Genomic DNA, 19,140 nt, shown 5'->3' with positions numbered 1-19,140 from the left:
CACCCAGAGTATGGGCTCCTATGACGTTTGCCTCCCCTCCTGCCCCCCTCCATAATTTCAAATGGCCAGTCCCGCCCCCACCTCCCAGGTGTTCAGCCAGTCCTCACCCTGCACACTTGCCCCTCTATAACCGTTCCAGTCTCCCTTGGCCCCACCACATCATTGGGATTTTGTTTAAGGTGTGCCTCCCCCACTCCCTCCCCCGCCCCCCATCACCTTAGCCCAGGCCGGCCCCCTGACACGTTTCCCCCCGCAATTGCATTTCATTGGGAGAGTTTCTCTTGCCCCTTCCCACAGTTGCTCTGCCTCTTCGCCCACGATCTGCTTCCTCCCATCAGCAGCCGGTGCTTATCCCTTCTCTTTCCATTCCCTCCATCCCTCTGAGGACCCCCAGGCCCATCCCTTCTCCCTCCACTCCCAGACCACGGAGCCTCCGGTCCCCCGCTTCCCGTGCACCCACACGCTAACCGGGTTTCAGGTTCTCCCTTCTTCTCAGCGGCCGGCCTCTCCTCCTTTTACCCCTCCCGGTCCGTCCCCCGGCCCCCGAGCCAACAGTCCCTCTTGCACATTCTGGGCCAGATTCCCGGGAACAAAGCACGAAGCACCAGAGCAATTGGGGGAGTAAACAGAAGTTGGGAAGGGCGCCGGGGAGAAGAGCGGGGAGGACCAGGTGGAGCGGGGAAGCCTCTCCAGTCCCACCCAGTTTAGGGAAAGCCTCTGCCTCCTCCCCCCTTTGCCCCCCTTCACCTGGCCCTTAAACGGCCCGGCCCCTGACCCTCGGCTATTTAAGACGGAGGGGCGGCCGCAGGCAGCAGCTGCGCCACGACGGCTCTGGGAGGAGAGCACGGGGCCAGCATCCCGACCATGACCCCGCGCAGGCTGCTGCCGCCGCTGCTGCTGACGCTGCTGCTCGCCGCCCGCCCGTCAGGCGCCCTGGCCCGGTGCCCGGGCTGCGGGCAGGGGGCGCCAGCGGGCTGCCCGGGGGGCTGCGCTGCGGAGGAGGGCGCGGGGCGGCCCGCGGAGGCATGTGCGGAGGCCGGGGGCTGCCTCCGGAGGGAGGGGCAGCAGTGCGGGGTCTACACCCCCAACTGCGCCCCCGGACTGCAGTGCCAGCCGCCGGAGGGAGACCCGGCCCCGCTGCGGGCGCTGCTGACCGGCCGGGGCCGCTGCCGCCCCGCGCGCGCGCCCACGGGTGAGTCGGCGCCCGCCCCGCCCGCGGAGACCCGCTTCTCCGCAGGAGGGTCCTGGGGAGGTGGGCGCAGGCAGCGCTGCAAGCCTCTGGGTCCTGCCACTGACGCTTCTCTCCCCCACACCCCAACCCTGGGGGCACATTAGAGGGGGAAAGGGGGAGTGCGGGAGGCAGCTGGAAAGCTGGGGCGCAGCTAGGGCCGGAGGTGTCTGAGCTCTCAACTTTTTTATTTTTCTATTTTTTTGACCCTTTTATCACTTTCTCTTGAAGGGAAAGAGATGGAGAGGTGGAGGGGTTTAGGGCCTTGCCACAGTGGCCCAGCTCCTTCAGTCCTAGGCCCCCAAGTTGGAGAAGGGACCCAGGTGTTCTCAGCTTTCCACTTGGAAAAAGGAGGGAATGGAACGCCGGACTCCCAAATCCTGCACACGCTGAGAAATGTCTCCCGCTCTCCTTTTCATGTGGGGGTGTCCAAAGCCCCTGAACCTGAGGCTGAGAGCAGAAGATGCCCTCCATCCAGAATTGTTTTAGACCATCACGGTCCGGGAGTAGGTGTTGGAGTCATGGTGGTGGGGGGAAAAGGAACCTATCAAATCAGGGTTATGATTTAAAGCTGCCACCCCACCCTACTCCAGAGTGGAGAACAGAGGACTTAGTGGGTGGGCAGGACAGAAGTGAGTCAGAACCTGAAAGAAGGGGAGTGAGGGGGGGCAGTAGGGAAATGGGGAAATGGGGAGGGCAAGAAATACACCCAGGGGCACCTGCGTTCCTGGTTTCTTCCATGAGAAGGTCTGGGAAATTAACGGGGAGCTGCTTTCAATCCCAAATGCATGCGTGCAGGCTGCTAGAGGTCCTCCTAAAACGGGTGGGTCAGAGGAGGCAGTAAGAGCAAGTCACGAGGGGGTTTTAGATGGAGGAAATGAGGTCGAGTGTGGAGGAAGGGGTGTCAGGTTCGGGACTGCAGATGGAGTGACTCCAGTTGTAAGTGAAGCAGATGAGGGCTCTCTCTATGCTTGGGGGCTGGCACTTACGCAGAGCTTGCTTTGGGCACGGAGAGAGAGTCGCTTCAGGGGCCATGATAGTTTTTCAGCTGGTGGAGTCCAAGCAGTTCCTGCTCCCCTTCCTGCCTTCCCTTCGTCCTGATGCCCTGACTTTTTTCTTCATCTTATTCCATCCTGTGAGCTCACCCCAGACCCCCCAGACACTGTATGTGAAAATTCCCCAGAGCCAGAAGCGACCGCCTGTTGGAAGCCCCTCATTCCCGCACTTTTGCAACCTGCCCTCTGCCGGTCTAGGTTGACGAACCTCACGTGTTCCTGGGACCCTAGGGTTGAGTTGGGCTGAGCAGCAGGGGACCAGAAGGGTGAGGCCCCTACTGTCCCAAAAGTAACCACATCACAGCTTGGAAGAGGTGGGCTGGGCCACAGCAGGGACGCACATTCCACTTGGTTGCTGCTGACCTCTCCCACATCCATTGCTTTTCTGCCCCATCTCCCTGGGTTAGTATGCCCCCTGCTGGCCTCTGATGGAACAGCCAGATCTTTCACCCCAAGCCCAAGGCCTCTCAATATGCAGTAGTCCCCCTTATCCACTGGAGCATCCGTTCCAAGACCCCCAGTGGGTGACTGAAACCGAGGTTAATTCCAAACCCTAACCAACGCCTTCGGCTTTGCCAGAAACGTGGCAGCAGATCTACACCAGCAGATGCAGCGTCTCCAATCATTTTTAATATTTTTTCAGTCCAAAACTATTCCTGAATCTGTGTAACCATCTCTTATTTGCAATAAATGTCTTGCTGTCCCTCGTTTCAGGGGACCCCTTACTTAAGTCTTCGTATAGGCTCGCTGTTATTTGTCACAACACGTTGCCGTCAGTTGGAACACGCTTTCTGTTCCTGTCTTTTACAGACAAATTTAATGTCTTCTCCCTCTTAACTAAGCACTTACTGTGGTCATAACTTCTCTAGTTTGAGGTGTGACAGCAAAACTAGCATGATTTTCTCTGTGTTTTTGCAAAATGTGTTTTCATTGATTTTTTTTGAGAGAAAGGAAATGAGAGGGAGAAAGATAGAAACATTGATGAGAGAGAAATATCCATTGGCTGCCTCCTGCATGCTCTCTACTGGGGATTGAGCACACAAGTCAGGCATGTACCCTAACTTCTTGGTGTGTGGGATGATACTCAACCAACTGCGCCACAATGGCCAGGTTAGCATGGATTTCTTATTCCTTCTGCACAATTTCATGGGAAGAAATTTGTTTTATTGTAGATCTTAGCAACCTCGGTATACGATTTTAAAAAATATTTTTCTATTGATTTCAGAGAGGAAGGGTAGGGGAGAAAGAGATAGAAACATCAACGATGAGAAAAAATCGGTCATCAGCTGCCTCCTGCACACCCCCTGCTGGGGATTGAGCTGAAACCCAGGCATGTGCCCTGACCTGGAATCTAACCGTGACCTCCTGGTTCATAGGTTGACACTTAACCACAGAGCTCCCGTAGGTGGGCCAGCATACAATTTTTATTCTCTTTTTCAGTTGAGAACTTTCACCTTTTCACTTAAAGGCAGCATTTTTTGGCTCCTTTGGCATATCGGAGTTGCCAGCATCACTACTCTTGCACTTTGGGGCCATTAAATAAGTAAAATAAGGGTTTTGAACACAAGGGCTGACATACCATGACTGTTGATCTGATAACAGAAGTGGCTAATCAGTGACTAACGAATGGGGAGCATTTACAGTGTAGAGACACTGGACAATTGGCTGATTCACGTCCTGGGCGGGAAAAAGCAAGAGGGCGAGAAATGTCATTACACTATCCATAATTTAAAACTTATGAATTGTTTATTTCTGGGATTTTTTATTTAATATTTTCAGACTGTGGTTGACTGCAGGTAACGCAAACCACAGAAAGTGAAACCACAGATAAGGGCAACTATTGTATTTGTTCACGATTTTTGCTTTCCAAAGTGTTCCTCCCTCCTAAGCCTGGTCAGGAAATGTAATAATACCATTTGCCAGGGGAAGAAGCTGAGGCCGGAGAAGGTCAGGGTGGAGCCAGATTCTAACCCCACTTCACCTCTCCTAATCCAAAAGCCCCTCCCTCTCTTTTCCCCACACATGGCGCCAGTCTTTGTGTGTGTTTTTAGAAATAATTTTTAAAAATATTTTATTGATTTTTTTACAGAGAGAAAGAGAGGGACAGAGAGTTAGAAACATCGATGAGAGAGAATCATTGATCAGCTGCCTCCTGCACACCCCCTACTGGGGATGTGCCCACAACCAAGTTACATGCCCTTGACTGGAATCGAACCCGGGACCTTTCAGTCCAAAGGCCGACACTATCCACTGAGCCAAGCCGGTTTCGGCTGGTGCCAGTCTTTGACATCTGGCTGATTTCTGGCCTTTTCTTCCCCCTCTTCTTTTGGCTGCAGGGGAGAATCCTAAGGAGAGCAAGCCCCACGAGGGGACCACTCGCCAACAGGACACGAGCCGAAGAAACCAACAAAGGAACCCGGGGACCTCTACCACTCCGGCCAGGCCCAATCCTGGGGGTGTCCAAGACTCTGAGATGGTGCGTTTGGGGCTGGCAGGGAGCAGGAGGGGTGGGGAGCCCCGAGGATGTCCCCGTGAGACTGCGTCCTGGGGCTCAGAGAGGTCTCCCACGTGAGCCCTGGGAGCCTGGCTGGTGGGGCCCCGGGACCGGGCCGGGGAGCTCTCAGCTGGTCCTAAGCTGCTTGCTCCCCCTTCTCCCAGGGCCCGTGCCGTAAACATCTGGACTCAGTGCTACGGCAACTCCAGATCGAAATCTTCCGGGGGTCTCACCCGCTCTACGTGCCTAACTGTGACCACCGGGGCTTCTACCGGAAGCGGCAGGTGAGGCCACTCCGCTCTCCTGCTGGGTCCATCGGTACAAGGCTCCGTCCAGGGGTGGGAGGGGGCTTATGCAGTTGCATAAGTAAGACACTGTCCCTGCCTTTAAGAATCTCGCAACTTCAGAGGCCACACAAACAGAAGAACCAGCCACACACATAGCAGAGGAGTTAGACTGCCCACGGAGGGCCTCACTCAGAGGCACACAAATGTGAGGCGCAGCAGGGTCACCCAGAGGGCTGTGACTACATAGGTGGCTGAGCCCCACCCACCAGCAGAGCCTGAGAATCTGCATCTCTAACTCCCATCCCCTAGTCATGCTGATGCTGTTGGTTTGGGAGCCACACTTTGAGAACCACTGTTCTGGCCTAGAAGAGCAGGCACGGTTTTGTGGGTGGAGAAGAAGAGAAGCGAGGGAAGGGAACCCAGCAGGACTCACATCCTGAGAACTCTTAGCCGCTCCTGCATACTCAGACTCAGGAGTCCATAGCCCATCCCCAACCCACAGGACCCCTCCCACCGCTCCTGCTGGAGCCTGGCCTCCCCTCTGATCTGTATGCCTCTCTCCCCAGTGCCGCTCCTCCCAGGGCCAGCGCCGAGGGCCCTGCTGGTGTGTGGACCGGATGGGCCAGCCCCTGCCAGCATCCGGGGACAGCAATAGCGGAGCCCCCTGCTCTGCAGGAAGCAGTGGCTAAGGCTGGGTGGGGTCCCCAGGACCACCGGCAGGAGCCTGGGGCTGTCATCCTGGGCCATTTGTCACCATGAGTAACTCGGTCCCACTCTCCCCCTCCAGGCCCTGCCCCATTGTCCCCTTATCCCTGAGACATCACACATGGAAAAATTGTTGGTGTTGGTTTGGAGCGTTAATAAAGCTGTTTTGGGGGTCTCTGGTCTATGTTTCTGGGTCCACCGCTCACATGTCTGGAGCTCCTGAGCCTTCTCTCCCCTCCACCACTCCCCTTTACAGCCCTCCAATAGCTTGGGTCCTTCCCGCTGCTCTTAGAATGAAGGAGGCAGCCATTGGCAGAGGCTTCAAGCCCCAAAGCCTCACCCAACGACCCACCAGGGAGTCGGGGGTGGGGGTGGGGCGGAGACAGAGGTGGGGAGAAACTGAGCCCGGGGCCTTGGTATGAAGTTGTGATCTTTGGACACAGGGGAGAGGAAGAATTAATAGTTAATCCCCAGCAGGAACCTAACAAAGAGGAACTTCAAAGCACTTACCCTTCTGTTTACATCCTACTAAACAGGAAATGAGATTATTATTTATTGGGCTCCCCTCAGGAGCTGGGCTCTGGTCCATGTGCTTCTACCTGGATTACTACCTCTTTTTGTGCTTATAGCAGTTTCGTGAGGAAGGGACTTTTGCCCCTGTTTTTCCAGAGGAGGAAACTGGCTTAAGAAATTTGGGTCACTTAGCCTGAAATGACACAGCCAGGAAATGATAAAGGGAGGATTTAAATCTAGTTCTTCCGCATGTGACAATGCCGGCATTCCTCAGGCGCTAGTAAGTGTCTACTTTGCCTACCTGCTAACCCAAGCAGGTGTCGGGATGCGCTGGCATTCAGGGACACTGGCACCTAGCACTTGCTAGAGGGGCCACAACTCCACAATCGTCACAGGTGTCTATCCTGTCAGCACGTTAATCACCTGCATACAATGCTTTCACGTTGACAAGGTCCTTTCATACACCTTATCTCACGGTCTAAGGGAGCTGAGTGTACCTACAACTGAAGAGTTTCTGACTCCGCCCCGACCTTCAGCCAGCTGGAAGGTGAGCCATGCTAGGTGATAAGCCCCAGAGAGGCAAAGTCCCCCTTCCCACCACATGCCTAGTCACTACTCCTGTGGGAGGGAGAGTGCACTTGCTCGGAGCTGGGCATCTGGGGGGTGGTTGGCTGTTGCGGGGTTGCATCCAGTCCATCCCCCCCGACAGCCCGCAGAGCCGGTAGCTGGGAAACACTGCCCTCCGGATCAGATAACCTGTCCTGCTCCTGGAGGCCCCCTCCTTCTGAGAGGACTTTAGTCTTTGGAGCTGTCGCCGAGCTGAGAGATGGGAGCTCCGCGGGTTGGTGGGCCGTGAAGGGAAGGAAGGAACATGGCAGAGGCCACCAGCTGCCCAGTCAAGACTGACCTCATGGAGCCCAGGACGGCCCGCTCTCGGAGGAGGGCAGGGTCGAGAAGAGAGCAGGAGGACCGGCCCTCCGGCGGAGGTGAGCCAGGCCTGGGAGTGCAGACAGCTCAGGTGGGGTGGAGGGGAGGTTACCCTGTTGAGAGGGGGCTCCTTCTCTCTCCCTGAACCCCCTCCTGCTGTCCGGGGAGGCAGACTCTGGCCTCTGTCCCTAACCATCCAGCTGGGAGACTGGAACAGAGAAGGGCCCTTCAGGGCTGTGGCCTTGCCTGTCTTTCTCACTCTCTAACCTCAGAGGGTAAACAGAGAGGCTTCCTGTTCCCCGAGTACCCTGTGCTGTCATCAGGCTCCCGGCTTACCAAGGGCCTCTAAACCCACGGACAAAATAACTTCCTCTTCTGACCGCCCCACCCATGATTCTAGAAAACTTCTGCTTGCGGGGCTGGGAGGAAGCTGAGCACACAGAAAGCACTTCCTGGAGGAGGATGCCTCTGGGCTCACACCAGGCAGCAGAACCCTAACTCCTCCCCTTTGGGTGTGCCCTTTGACCCCTCCTTTTAGGAAATGCTGAGGCTCTTGGAGGCCCTGACTTGGTGCAATGGACTCAACATATGGAGGTGAGGGACCTCAGAGGTCAGAGGTCAAGATGAGCGATAGGGCGGTAGGGGAGAGGACCAGTTTGGTGATAAAGACAATTTGTTCTTGGGTTCAAACCCCTCAGATGAGGTAAGAGCTAAGGATTAAGATGAAGGGGTTTGAAACACAGGTCATCAGGGCAGGAGCCAAAAGTCAGACAGTCAGTCAGTCTGTTTGTGGGCCTAGAGGTCAGGAGAGGGAAGGCTGGGGTCAGGGAGAAGAGAGTCAAGTCCCAGGTGACAAGGCGGTTGGGACTGGAAACGTCCCTACTGCTGTTTCTCCTTGATCGTCACTGCGGCCCTGGGAAGCCCGAGGGAGAGAAATTATTGGGGAACTTGTGGGCGGGAACCGTGTCGTCTCTCCCTAGCACTTGTGTGCACAGAGAGCTCAGGAAATGCTGAGTGAATGAGAGGATGGCAAACTGGTTGGAGGGACAGTGGGCCCTGCTTTGTCCATAGGCTGTGAAGGCGCAGCTGCTGGAGCAAGCACAGAGCCAGCTGCAGGAGCTGCTGGATCGCGCCATGTCCGAGGCCGTGCAATCCTACCCACCACAAGGCAGACCTCTGCCCACTATTCCTCCAGATTCCCGGAACAAGTAAGAGTCTGAGGAGCCAGGGCTGATGAATGGCTGGAGCAGGCTCTGCCACTGTGAGATTACAAGCCATAAACATCATCTCATGCGCCCTTTGCCAGTGCTGGTGTGACCCTCACACCAACCTTCCCCCTTCTCCCTTTATTGCCTCTGCCTTCCTGGCTCTGACCTCCACCTCCAGCTGTGCTCTGCCCTGGCCCTGACCTTCTGCCTGATCCTGGCCTCTGGCCCCAGCTTTGACCATCTGCTACTATTACTCTTGGCTCCCAAGTATTGATCTTCTGCAAGGCACACTGCCTTCTTCCTTTGGGTCCTGACCCAGAACAACTCTCTCAATTCAGTATCCAGAAGCCATCCCTGAAGAAAGGAAAAGTTTTTATCAACCGCAAGTCCCTGCTGGAGTAAGTTAAGGGAGAGGATGGGGCGGGGGTTGGGGAGGGTGCTTTGGTTAAGGGTCCAGGATACCTCAGTTCTCACCCCCAGGCTCTAGATGGTTTGGGAGAGGACCTGGAAAGGGTTTTAAGGTTCAGTGTTCCCACGTGCCCTGTGTGTAACTGTGGAAGAAAGGCCGCCAGGACAGGTGGTGTCTGGGCAGGAAAGGGCTTTGGGCGGTTGTCCCAGTCACATCCTAGACCTTAGCATTTCCAATCAGTACGCTCCATCCTCACATGTGCCCAGGGCCTGAGCCAGTCCACATGACCTAGAGGACCCTTCCGCACTGACATTCTGGGCCCTCTCTCTCCAGTGAACTGATGGAGGTGCAACACTTCCGGACCATCTACCACATGTTCATCGCAGGCCTGTGTGTCTTCATTATCAGCACCGTGGCCATCGACCTCATTGACGAGGGCAGGTAGGCCCCTCTCCTCCCGGGATAGGCACACAGATCAGATCAGACCCCTTGGGTCCCCAGGGTTCCACCAACTATTGGCCTGAGAGGGCACAGGTTCGCCTTTGATATTGCACATACGCATCAGTGTTGCTTCCAACAATATTCCCACCTAAAACTCACTCTGAGCTTCTTCCTTCCACAGCCTTGGATGGCCCTCTGTCTGTCCTCCCAGGATCAGCCACTCATATACTTCTCAGTGGAGCCTTGTCTTGAGGCAGACATACTAGTACATATATGTGTGTGCATACATACACACTTCCCCTCCCCTCTCTTTCCAAGTCAGAGTTGTTCAGTTCAAGTAACCTCCTGTGAGCATCTTCTAAGGACCGGCCCTGGGGGCCAGGGAGATGTGGGGCAGACCCCATCCCTGTCTATGAGGCACCCCAACCTTGTGGGAAGACAGACAGCCACACAAGTGCCTTGGTGGGTTGTTTCCCCCAGAGACCACCCCCACACACTTTGGGGGATGAGCTTCAGAAGACTGTACACCCCTGGGGTCTGTATTTGCAGGCTACCCCCTATTCCCCACTAAGTAGGGCTTAGGAAGCAATAAAAGAAAAAGGGCCAAAGACCTGCAAGTTCAGCAACAGCGCTTCCTTTTGGTAAATTGTTGCTAAATATGAATATTGTAAGTATCAAATCTCAGTAAAATATTCAAATACTTGTAAAGTTACAGTCCTTCTTGACAACCCTCCTCCCCCCAATCCCAGACCGCTTCCCAGAAGTAATTTTTTCAGCAGTTTTGAGAGTTTCCCTCCAGAATGGTTTCCACCCATTCTATATAATAAAGAGGTAATATGCAAATTAACCTTCACACCCTCACAAGATGTCTACCTACGACCAGGCTGGCAGGGGTGTTAGTGAGGGATGACTAAATGACTGAACAAGCAGGCTGCATGGGGCGACCAGGTTGGCGGGGGGGCAGTTAGGGGCAATCAGGCGGGCAGGGAGCAGGCAGTTAGTGATGACCAGGCAGGCAGGTGAGCAATTAGGAGCCAGTGGTCCAGGATTGTGAGAGGGATGTCCAACTGCCGGTTTAAGGCCCGATCCCCAGGAGCAGTCGGACATCCCCCAGATTGGAGAGGGTGCAGGCTGGGCTGAGGGGAAACCCCCCCTCCTGTGCATGAATTTCATGCACTAGGCCTCTAGTATGTGTATAAGAACCAAAGAGATGTATTTCTTAGGCATTTACATAAATAAGACACTATATGTATTTTTTTATAATATATTTTATTGATTTTTTACAGAGAGGAAGAGAGAGGAATAGAGAGTTAGAAACATCGATGAGAGAGAATCATTGATCAGCTGCCTCTTGCACACCCCCCACTGGGGATGTGCCCGCAACCAAGGTACATGCCCTTGACCGGAATCGAACCTGGGACCCTTCAGTCCACAGGCCGACATTCTATCCACTGAGCCAAACCGGTTTTGGCTATATCTATTGTTTTGATTTCACTCCCTAACAACCTGGTTTAGAGATCTTTCCATGTCAATCCATTGTTTTGAATGATTACGGAGTCTGAAGACGCCTGGCTTTGTTCTTTTAGTCCTTTTCTAATGGACACGTAGGTTATTTCAATTTGTCATCGTTAAAACTGTATACTCAGTCTAAGCAAACAAAACACTCAACAACCTGCACTCCAAAGAGTGAAACAAAGCTAAACATTAAATGCCTCCTGTCCTACTTAGCATGCAAAGTACCAGCCCTTCTGCAACCCCTAATATCCACAGCAGCTCTAACAGCAAGTTGGAAGCAAACTCACTTCTCCACAGCCTCCTCAGGCAGCGCCCTGCATGAGAAGTCCTAGGCAACAGAGGTGCCCTCCTGAACCCTTTCAGAGATGAGGAGCTCACAAGCTTTGCAAGATGCCTCCGTTTACCTTCTAAGAGCTCTGGCTGCAGAGGGAGGGAGAAAGAATGGGCTGCACATCTGTCTATTTGTCTCTCCTTCCCCACTCCAAGGCTGATGCTGGAGTTCGACCTATTGATCTTCAGCTTCGGACAGCTGCCCTTGGCTCTGATGACATGGACCCCCATGTTCCTGTCCACTCTGCTGGCACCCTACCAGGCCCTCTGGCTGTGGGCGAGGCCCCAGGCTAGCGGGGCCTGGGCGCTGGGGGCGGGCCTGGGCTGCGTGCTGCTGGCCACTCACACCGCAGTGCTCGGCATACTCCCGGTCCACGTGGCTGTGAAGTATCAGCTCCCGCCAGCCTCCAGCTGTGTCCTGGTCTTTGAGCAGGTGATGAGGCGGGAGGGAGGGGACAGGGGGAGCCCCAAAAGGTGGTGGAGGCCAGATGAGGGTAGACACTACTCTTAACAGTGGGGTGGTGCTGGTTACTAGGGGCGGAGTTTGTCCTGAGGGATTTGAGCATACCAGCAGGCTCCAAAGAAATGTAAATGAATGGACCTGACTAGACAAATATAGTCTAACTCCTCAGAGAGTTACTGGGGTTGATCAGTGAAAGTCTGCCTTTGCCTTTTCTGTGCTCCGTTACCCTTGAGTCATCCCAGCAATAAGGTAATCCGAAAAGATAAAGTATGTGCTCTGAACACACACATTTTACCAAGTGCCTGCTTCTCTCTCTCTCTCTCTCTCTCTCTCTCTCTCTCTCTCTCTCTCTCTCTCTCCTTTCCTTCTTTCTTCCCTCTTTCCCTCCTTCCCTCCCTCAAAGTAGAGGACACAGAGATTGTGATACACTGAAAGCCACGCACCAATTTAACCTCCCTTCCACTCCATCTCAGGTCAGATTTCTGATGAAAAGCTACTCCTTCCTGAGAGAGGCTGTGCCTGGGATCCTTCGTGCCAAAGGAGGTGAGGCCTTCGGCTGGCGCTGCTGTGAGCGCCGTCCTCTTGGCTGACTGGATACAGCCAGCAGCATAAAAGCTCGGACTTCCTAAGCCCACCTTGCCCTGGGCACAGCCCTGCCCTCCAGCTGGGCTCTGGGCCTTAGACATTCGGCATTCTCAGGCCCCACTCAGAGACGGCCCCTGTGGCCCAGGACGTCCGGTGCTCTCCCATTCCCAGGCCCAGCCTGGAGAGAGAGGGAGAATGGAGAGTGGAACTTCTTGGTGCCAAATAAAGCTTCAGCCAGAGCAGGTCCTGCGCCAGAAAATGGGGTGCCTGGAATGGAAATAAAAGAGGGGTTCAGCTCCTGCCCAGCTTCACCTCCCCCACCCCACCTTAGACCCAATATCCAGCCTCTCACCCAGCCCCTGCATCTCTGTCCTAGCCAGCTCTCTGTACCCTAGCCCCACCCTCCCACATCTCCGCCCTCGCTCCCTTTCCCCTTCACTGATGAACCCTTCTCACTCCTCCCCAGGTGAGAGGGTCCGGGCCCCCAGTTTCTCCAGCTACCTCTATTTCCTCTTCTGCCCCACACTTATCTACAGAGAGACTTACCCCAGGTAAGACCTGCACCCTTCCCCAAATGCCTAAGCCATGAGGGACCTTGCCTTCCTCCTCCCCTCTCCCTGAAGTCCCTGGCCTCACCCCAGACACTTCTTCAGGAAGCTGCCCCATCACAGAGATGAGAATGAAGCGGCAGGTAGAGTACTCCTTCTCCTCGCCCAGCCCATGGTGACACGAGGGTGATCAACTGTCCTGGTTTGCCCAGGATTGTCCCTGTTTTAGCACTGAAAATCCTAGGTCCCGGGAAGTCCCTCAGTCCACAGCAAACTCCAGATGGCTGGTCACTTCAGTTGACACGTAGGCTAAAAATCCATTTGCCATCTCTGCTATGGAAGGTGCAAACTGTTCTAGTGCCCCACCTCCCTGAGCCATTAAGGGGCTATGGAGAGAGGGCCCCAGAACCTGGGTTCCGGTCTGACCAGAGAACAAGAAACATATAACCCTCATTGCTGCTGCAGGACACCCAACATCAGGTGGAATTATGTGGCCAAGAACTTTGCTCAGGTCAGAAGATGGGGTAGAAGGTGGACTGCCTGTGACTCGTGGTAGCTGAGGGGATATTTCTGGGGGTGGGGTGGAGAAGACCTGGGGAGGAGGTCAGAGGGAAGAGAAGGAAGATGCTGGGCCAGAGTCCAATCCCAGAGTGAGGGGGCAGCTACCAGTGGCCCCCCCCCTCAAATTTAGGTGCCCACCACCCCCTCTGCAGGCCCTGGGCTGCGTCCTCTATGCCTGTTTCATCATGGGCCGCCTCTGTGTTCCCGTCTTTGCCAACATGAGCCGGGAGCCCTTCAGCACCCGCGCCCTGGTGCTCTCGGTCATGCACGCCACATTGCCAGGTATGCCCCCTGACGCGGGACTGGAGAAGGCTGCGACCTGGGAAAGCTTAGCCGGGAACTGCTCACTCCCCTTGCTCTTGACCTTCTGTCAGTTTCAACACCTCCTTCTGAGTCTCCCTTCGCTGTGTCCCCTCCCACCACTCTTCATTGTCAGGGTCTCCGTTCAGATTACCATCTACTCCCCCTTTCCACATCAGCCTCCCGACCTGTGTGCCTCCCACCTGATCCTTTCCTCTCCCCTCTGCCCCTGAGGACATTCCTGCCCAGATGATTTCCGTCCTACGGAGTAATCATTTCTGATCCTGCTTCAGAAGCTCCAGTGACTGACTCCCTGTGGCTGGGATCTCCAGATAAGAGTTGAACCTTGGCCCGGCATTCAAGGCCCTTCCTGTGCACGGCATTCCACCATAACCCCGGCCACTTACTTTCATGCCTCCAGGCCTTGGCTTATACTGTCCCTCAGCTTGGAGTGCCCTTTCACTACTTTCCAGTTGTGAAATCCAGTTCCTTCTTGGAGGTCCATGTGAGAGGCCTTCCCTTTTTTAACCATCAATTTCCATGACTTGCCCTGTGATTTGCACTCCCAAGCACATCAATGGCCACCATGCTTACTCCCGATACGTTTGACCTTGATGGGTGATTGGACATGTCTCTTTTCTCTCTTCTTCTTCTTCTTCTTCTTCTTCTTCTTCTTCTTCTTCTTCTTCTTCTCCTCCTCCTCCTCCTCCTCCTCCTCCTCCTCCTTCTCCTTTTCCTTCTCCTCCCCCTCCTCCTTCTCCTCCCCCTCCTTCTCCTCCCCCTCCTCCTCCTCCTCCTTCTTCTTTCCTCTTCTTCTTCTTCTTCTTCTTCTTCTTCTTCTTCTTCTTCTTCTTCTCCTCCTCCTCCTCCTCCTCCTCCTCCTCCTCCTCCTTCTCCTTCTTCTCCTTCTCCTTTTCCTTCTCCTCCTCCTTCTCCTCCCCCTTCCTCCTCCCCCTCCTCCTCCTCCTCCTACTCCTTCTTCTTTCTTCTTCTTCTTCTTCTTCTTCTTCTTCTTCTTCTTCTTCTTCTTCTCCTCCCCCTTCCTCCTCCCCCTCCTCCTTCTCCTCCCCCTCCTTCTCCTCCCCCTCCTCCTCCTCCTCCTTCTTCTTTCCTCTTCTTCTTCTTCTTCTTCTTCTTCTTCTTCTTCTTCTCCTCCTCCTCCTCCTCCTCCTCCTCCTCCTCCTCCTCCTCCTTCTCCTCCCCCTTCCTCCTCCCCCTCCTCCTCCTTCTTTCTTCTTCTTCTTCTTCTTCTTCTTCTTCTTCTTCTTCTTCTTCTTCTTCTTCTCCTCCTCCTCCTCCTCCTCCTCCTCCTCCTCCTTCTCCTCCCCCTCCTTCTCCTCCCCCTTCCTCCTCCCCCTCCTCCTCCTCCTCCTCCTTCTTTCCTCTTCTTCCTCTTCTTCCTCTTCTTCTTCTTCTTCTTCTTCTCTCTCTCTCTCTCTCTCTTTCTCTCTCTCTCTCCTCCTCCCCCCCCCCCCAATCGTTCTCAATGGCCAGGGGTTTTTAGAATCACCTCATATCCCCAATCTCTGATATGGATGAGCAAATGGATGAATTAATAAATGCCTGAATTACTAAATGACTAATAAATGATGGGTAGGATTGAGGCCCTAATTGCTGTGCAAGGGCTCCTCAGATCTTCCTGGGGGTCCCAGCTGGGCCAGTCTAACCTGCAGCCCCTTGTCTCCACTCCCCAGGCATCTTCATGCTGCTGCTCATCTTCTTCGCCTTCCTCCACTGCTGGCTCAACGCCTTTGCGGAGATGCTACGATTTGGAGACAGGATGTTCTACCGGGTGTGGCCTGGACCTGGACCACTTGGGAGCTAGGGGCAGGGAGCGATAGGGAGAGATCTGGGGAGGATGACGGCAATGTTGGGTGTCACCTCAGCTGCAATCTCCCACAATGAGAAATGTGCCCTTCTGGATGTGGTGAAATGCCACCCTTCCATCTCCCAACTAGCCAGGGCTAACTGCTCTTGTGTGGGTGGAGAGGAGTTCCAGAAACAGGGAGAGTGCCAGGGCGGGCAGGGCCCCAGGTCCTGATGAGGCAGCTAGGAGAGTGCTGCTGTCTCTGTTTGGCCGGGGGTCAGCTCTTGTGGAAGGGCATTGAGATGGAAGACAGGGGAGGAGTGAGAAGCTGGGCCTGGGAAGAAACAGGGCCCTGATGCTTACCTCCTTCTCCCACTCTGACCCCTCCCCTACCCCAGGACTGGTGGAACTCCACGTCCTTCTCCAACTACTACCGCACTTGGAACGTGGTGGTCCATGACTGGCTATACAGCTATGTGTACCAAGATGGGCTGTGGGTATGGGCTCTGCAAAACCCTTCAGCCCCCAACTTAATGGATCCTCTCTGGACCATCCTCCTTTTCCTCCCTCTGCACCATCCAACCTAAGGATCTCTTGACATCCATCTGCCCCATTCTACCCAATCCAATGGGCAGAAATTTCATCATGGGATCTAACTTCCTTCCTTCCTCCCTCCCTTCCTCCCTCCCTCCCTCCCTCCCTCCCTCCCTCCCTCCCTCCCTCCCTCCCTCCCTCCCTTCCTTCCTTCCTTCCCCTTAATTCCACCCCCTCCACAGGGCCTTTCCTCCCACCTAAGGAACATGCATATATCAATTTTCAGTTACCAAGAACTGTTACATACATTTAATCTGCACAATAACTCTGAGAAGTATTTTATCACCCCCTTTCAAAAATCGAATCTAAGGCCCAAATGGGTTAATAAAATGCTCTTAAATAAGACATGTCAGCCCTTATGACCCCAAATCCTATATTCTTTCCATTGCACCATATACCCTCCTGGCTTTCTTAAATGGGGGTGGGGGGGCGTGCTCTTTGTGAAGAGACCCTAAGGAGAATCACTCCACATTCCTCCTCCTATCCCTGCCAGCTCCTTGGTGGCCAGGCCCGACGGGCAGCCATGCTGGGCGTGTTCCTGGTCTCTTCAGTCGTCCATGAGTATATCTTCTGCTTTGTCCTGGGCTTCTTCTACCCTGTCATGATGATACTGTTCCTTGTCATTGGAGGTGAGTTTGCTTCTGTGTGCCACTGGAGGGGAATTCATCCGGAGGGAGGAGGCTCGTGCTCCGGCTCCTGGAGAGTCCAGACTGACGGGGAAGGCCACACACCCAAGACAGAAGGGGACATGCGTACCCTCTGGGAGGAGGCCTGAGAGTTGTGTGTGAGAGTTGGAGTGAGGAGAGACTTGGGAGCAGGGATGAAGGCAGCATCTGATGTCAGCAAGGGGGCATCCTGGGGAATGAGAAAGAAGATGTCTGACTGGAGAGGAGCATCTGAGCAGGACACACATAGAGGGAGACAAAGGGGAGAAAACTGGTGGAAGTTAGGTGGTTCAGTATGAGAGCCAGGATCATTTTTGTTGTGGTTGAGATCCAGGATATTGAAGGGTAAAGTGAGGAATCCTGGTTTTACATGAGCCACTTGAGACCTCCATGGGTTTTTCTGGATCTAGGTTCAAGACCTTTTCCAATGGGATGTTCCTATTCTATCTCTCCCCAGTGCCCTGGGCTGGGAGAGCAGCCAGGGACACAAGGCATAGGTATCTGGAGCTGGGGTGACCATCTTTTCTCCCGCTTCAGGACCGATGAACTTCATGATGCATGACCGGCACACGGGCCCAGCGTGGAATGTGCTAATGTGGACCATGCTCTTTCTGGGCCAGGGCATCCAGGTCAGCCTGTACTGCCAGGAGTGGTATGCACGGCGGCACTGCCCCCTGGCCCAGGTAAGGAACCATGATACCTAACTCCCCATTCAGGAGTACGTGCCTCTCCATCCCAATAGCTAACGCCCGATTTTTGCCCAATTCAACAGATATGATCAGGGGCCAAGGCCTGATTTGGGGGTGATGAGCTCCCATGTCTTGGGTGCACTGGGAGGGACCTCATTCACAACTCACCTTTCTCTGGCACAGACAACTTTCTGGGGGCTGGTGACACCTCGATCCTGGTCCTGCCATACCTAGAGATCAAGACACCTCAGTGTCCTGATGACACCAGCAAGTTCTTCTCTGCCTGCACAGCCTGGGACTAGGGCTCGTCTCTCTGCACTCCAAGACCTAGCTCGGCGGCAAGGGGGCCTTGCATGCATGACCCCACCCAGGAATTCCAGAGACTCAGATCTGTGGGCCTGTACACAGCTGAACATAGACCCAGGATGGCAGTGGCTCTTGAGCCCCCATCCCCATAGACTGGGCACAGGGCCCCCTCCCATCCCATGACTGTCCAGACCTGGGGAGACTCACATATTTGGTAAATGTGGGATGACTTACAGAGACCTGGGACCATCGAGGTCTGAGAAGGGTTTGATTCTGTTTTTGTACTTCCAACCTACACTAATAAAAGAAAAAATGTTAATTGACCACACCTTTGCTATGCCCACAGCCAATCAGAGTGAGCATGCAAATTAACCCAACAAAGATGGAGGTTAATTTGCATATGTAGGCGTGTGTGAAACCTGCTAAAAGGGGAAGGGGGGTGGTGGAAGGAGCTACTGGAGTGATACTCCAGACAGAAGTGAGGACTTTCTGGCTCCAGGAGGTTCCGGAGCCGGGACTTGCCGGCTCCCGGACAGCTGGAGTGGAGAGCGGGGACTTGCTGACTCCCGGGCGACTAAGAATGAAGCCAGGGGCCTACTCTTGCTCAAATATTGTGCAATGGGCCTCTAGTACAATAATAAACTATACATTTCTTTTTATTCATTTGTTTATTCATACTTTCATCATTTGCTGAAGGCCCACTTTTGATAGGCATTATTGAAGAATTGTGCCTGCAGAGGCAGGACTTTGTGGCAGGAGTGGCTGAGGGTCTTGGGTGACATCGTGCCTTACCTTCTCTATACCACTCCCCTCTCCCTGAAACCTGGCCTCGCTGCCTCTTCCACCTTGACTCCTTCTTCAGCTCTCATTTCCACATGGTTTAACCCGTGGGGAGCAGGCCTAAGCGGCAGTTGAACATCCTTAGCGCTGCTGTGGAGGCGGGAGCTGTGCTTGCCGGCCCTGAGCTCAGCTTCTGGCTTAGCAGTGCTCCCCCTGTGGGAGCGCACTGACCACCTGGGCAGCTCCTGCATTGAGCATCTGCCCCCTGGTGGTCAGTGAGCATTATAGTGATGTGTCATTCCACTGTTCAGTTGATTTGCATGTTAGCCTTTTATTATATGGGATAAGCTTTTTATTTTGAAATATAGATTCACATGCACTTGTAAGAAATAATACAGAGAAATCCTGTGGACCCTTTACTTACTTCCCTCCATGTAAATTTATTGCAAAACTGTACACAATTGTATGCAATATCACAACTAGGGTACTGACAATTTAATCATTATACAGAACATTTCCACCACAAGGGGTCCCTGGTGTTGCTCTTTTTAACCCATACCTGCCCACATCCCTCCTACCTCACTCCTTCTTAGAACCTGAGAACCCCTAATCTATTATCCACTTATATAATTTTGCCATTTTCCAAGTTTTATTTTTAAATATAATAATGCCTTTAAAATGCAGCAAGTTCTTTATCTCATCAAATAAGCAATAAGTGTTCAAATTTCCA

The 19,140-nt window shown here is 53.9% G+C and overlaps 2 protein-coding genes across 2 annotated transcripts; both read left to right on the top strand.

The window, feature by feature from the left end:
* Positions 1-642: 642 nt before the first annotated feature.
* Positions 643-5,944, top strand: IGFBP6 (insulin like growth factor binding protein 6). Its single transcript, XM_084877324.1, has 4 exons — positions 643-1,192; positions 4,620-4,759; positions 4,942-5,061; positions 5,631-5,944. Exons 1-4 carry the CDS (start codon positions 865-867, stop codon positions 5,751-5,753), a joined length of 711 nt encoding a protein of 236 aa, XP_084733450.1. The 5' UTR covers positions 643-864; the 3' UTR covers positions 5,754-5,944.
* A 712-nt stretch (positions 5,945-6,656) lies between these two features.
* On the top strand, positions 6,657-18,288 carry SOAT2 (sterol O-acyltransferase 2). Its single transcript, XM_084877317.1, has 16 exons — positions 6,657-6,829; positions 6,992-7,268; positions 7,748-7,803; positions 8,281-8,417; positions 8,756-8,815; positions 9,160-9,267; positions 11,269-11,545; positions 12,049-12,118; positions 12,627-12,711; positions 13,174-13,219; positions 13,422-13,551; positions 15,264-15,361; positions 15,775-15,873; positions 16,464-16,599; positions 17,173-17,318; positions 17,508-18,288. The coding sequence occupies exons 2-16, from the start codon at positions 7,154-7,156 to the stop codon at positions 17,556-17,558; spliced, it is 1,614 nt and encodes a 537-aa protein (XP_084733443.1). The 5' UTR covers positions 6,657-6,829; positions 6,992-7,153; the 3' UTR covers positions 17,559-18,288.
* Positions 18,289-19,140: the final 852 nt, after the last annotated feature.

Source organism: Pipistrellus hanaki, assembly GCF_964339955.1.
Source record: "Pipistrellus hanaki genome assembly, chromosome: 3".
In the NCBI taxonomy this organism is placed as follows: Eukaryota; Metazoa; Chordata; class Mammalia; order Chiroptera; family Vespertilionidae; genus Pipistrellus; species Pipistrellus hanaki.
The sequence above is the reverse complement of the archived record's forward strand: the minus strand, read 5'-3'. Positions and strand labels throughout refer to the sequence as shown.

What these genes read in the sequence shown, in the direction of transcription:
- SOAT2 (XM_084877317.1), top strand. Translation starts at nt 7,154, where the DNA reads ATGGCAGAGGCCACCAGCTGCCCAGTCAAGACTGACCTCATGGAGCCC. An exon ending in GACCTCATTGACGAGGGCAG is followed by an intron (nt 9,268 to 11,268) that starts GTAGGCCCCTCT and finishes CCCCACTCCAAG; the next exon opens with GCTGATGCTGGAGTTCGACC. An exon ending in GTGTCCTGGTCTTTGAGCAG is followed by an intron (nt 11,546 to 12,048) that starts GTGATGAGGCGG and finishes ACTCCATCTCAG; the next exon opens with GTCAGATTTCTGATGAAAAG.
- IGFBP6 (XM_084877324.1), top strand. Translation starts at nt 865, where the DNA reads ATGACCCCGCGCAGGCTGCTGCCGCCGCTGCTGCTGACGCTGCTGCTC. An exon ending in CCCCGCGCGCGCGCCCACGG is followed by an intron (nt 1,193 to 4,619) that starts GTGAGTCGGCGC and finishes TTTTGGCTGCAG; the next exon opens with GGGAGAATCCTAAGGAGAGC. An exon ending in GCTTCTACCGGAAGCGGCAG is followed by an intron (nt 5,062 to 5,630) that starts GTGAGGCCACTC and finishes CTCTCTCCCCAG; the next exon opens with TGCCGCTCCTCCCAGGGCCA.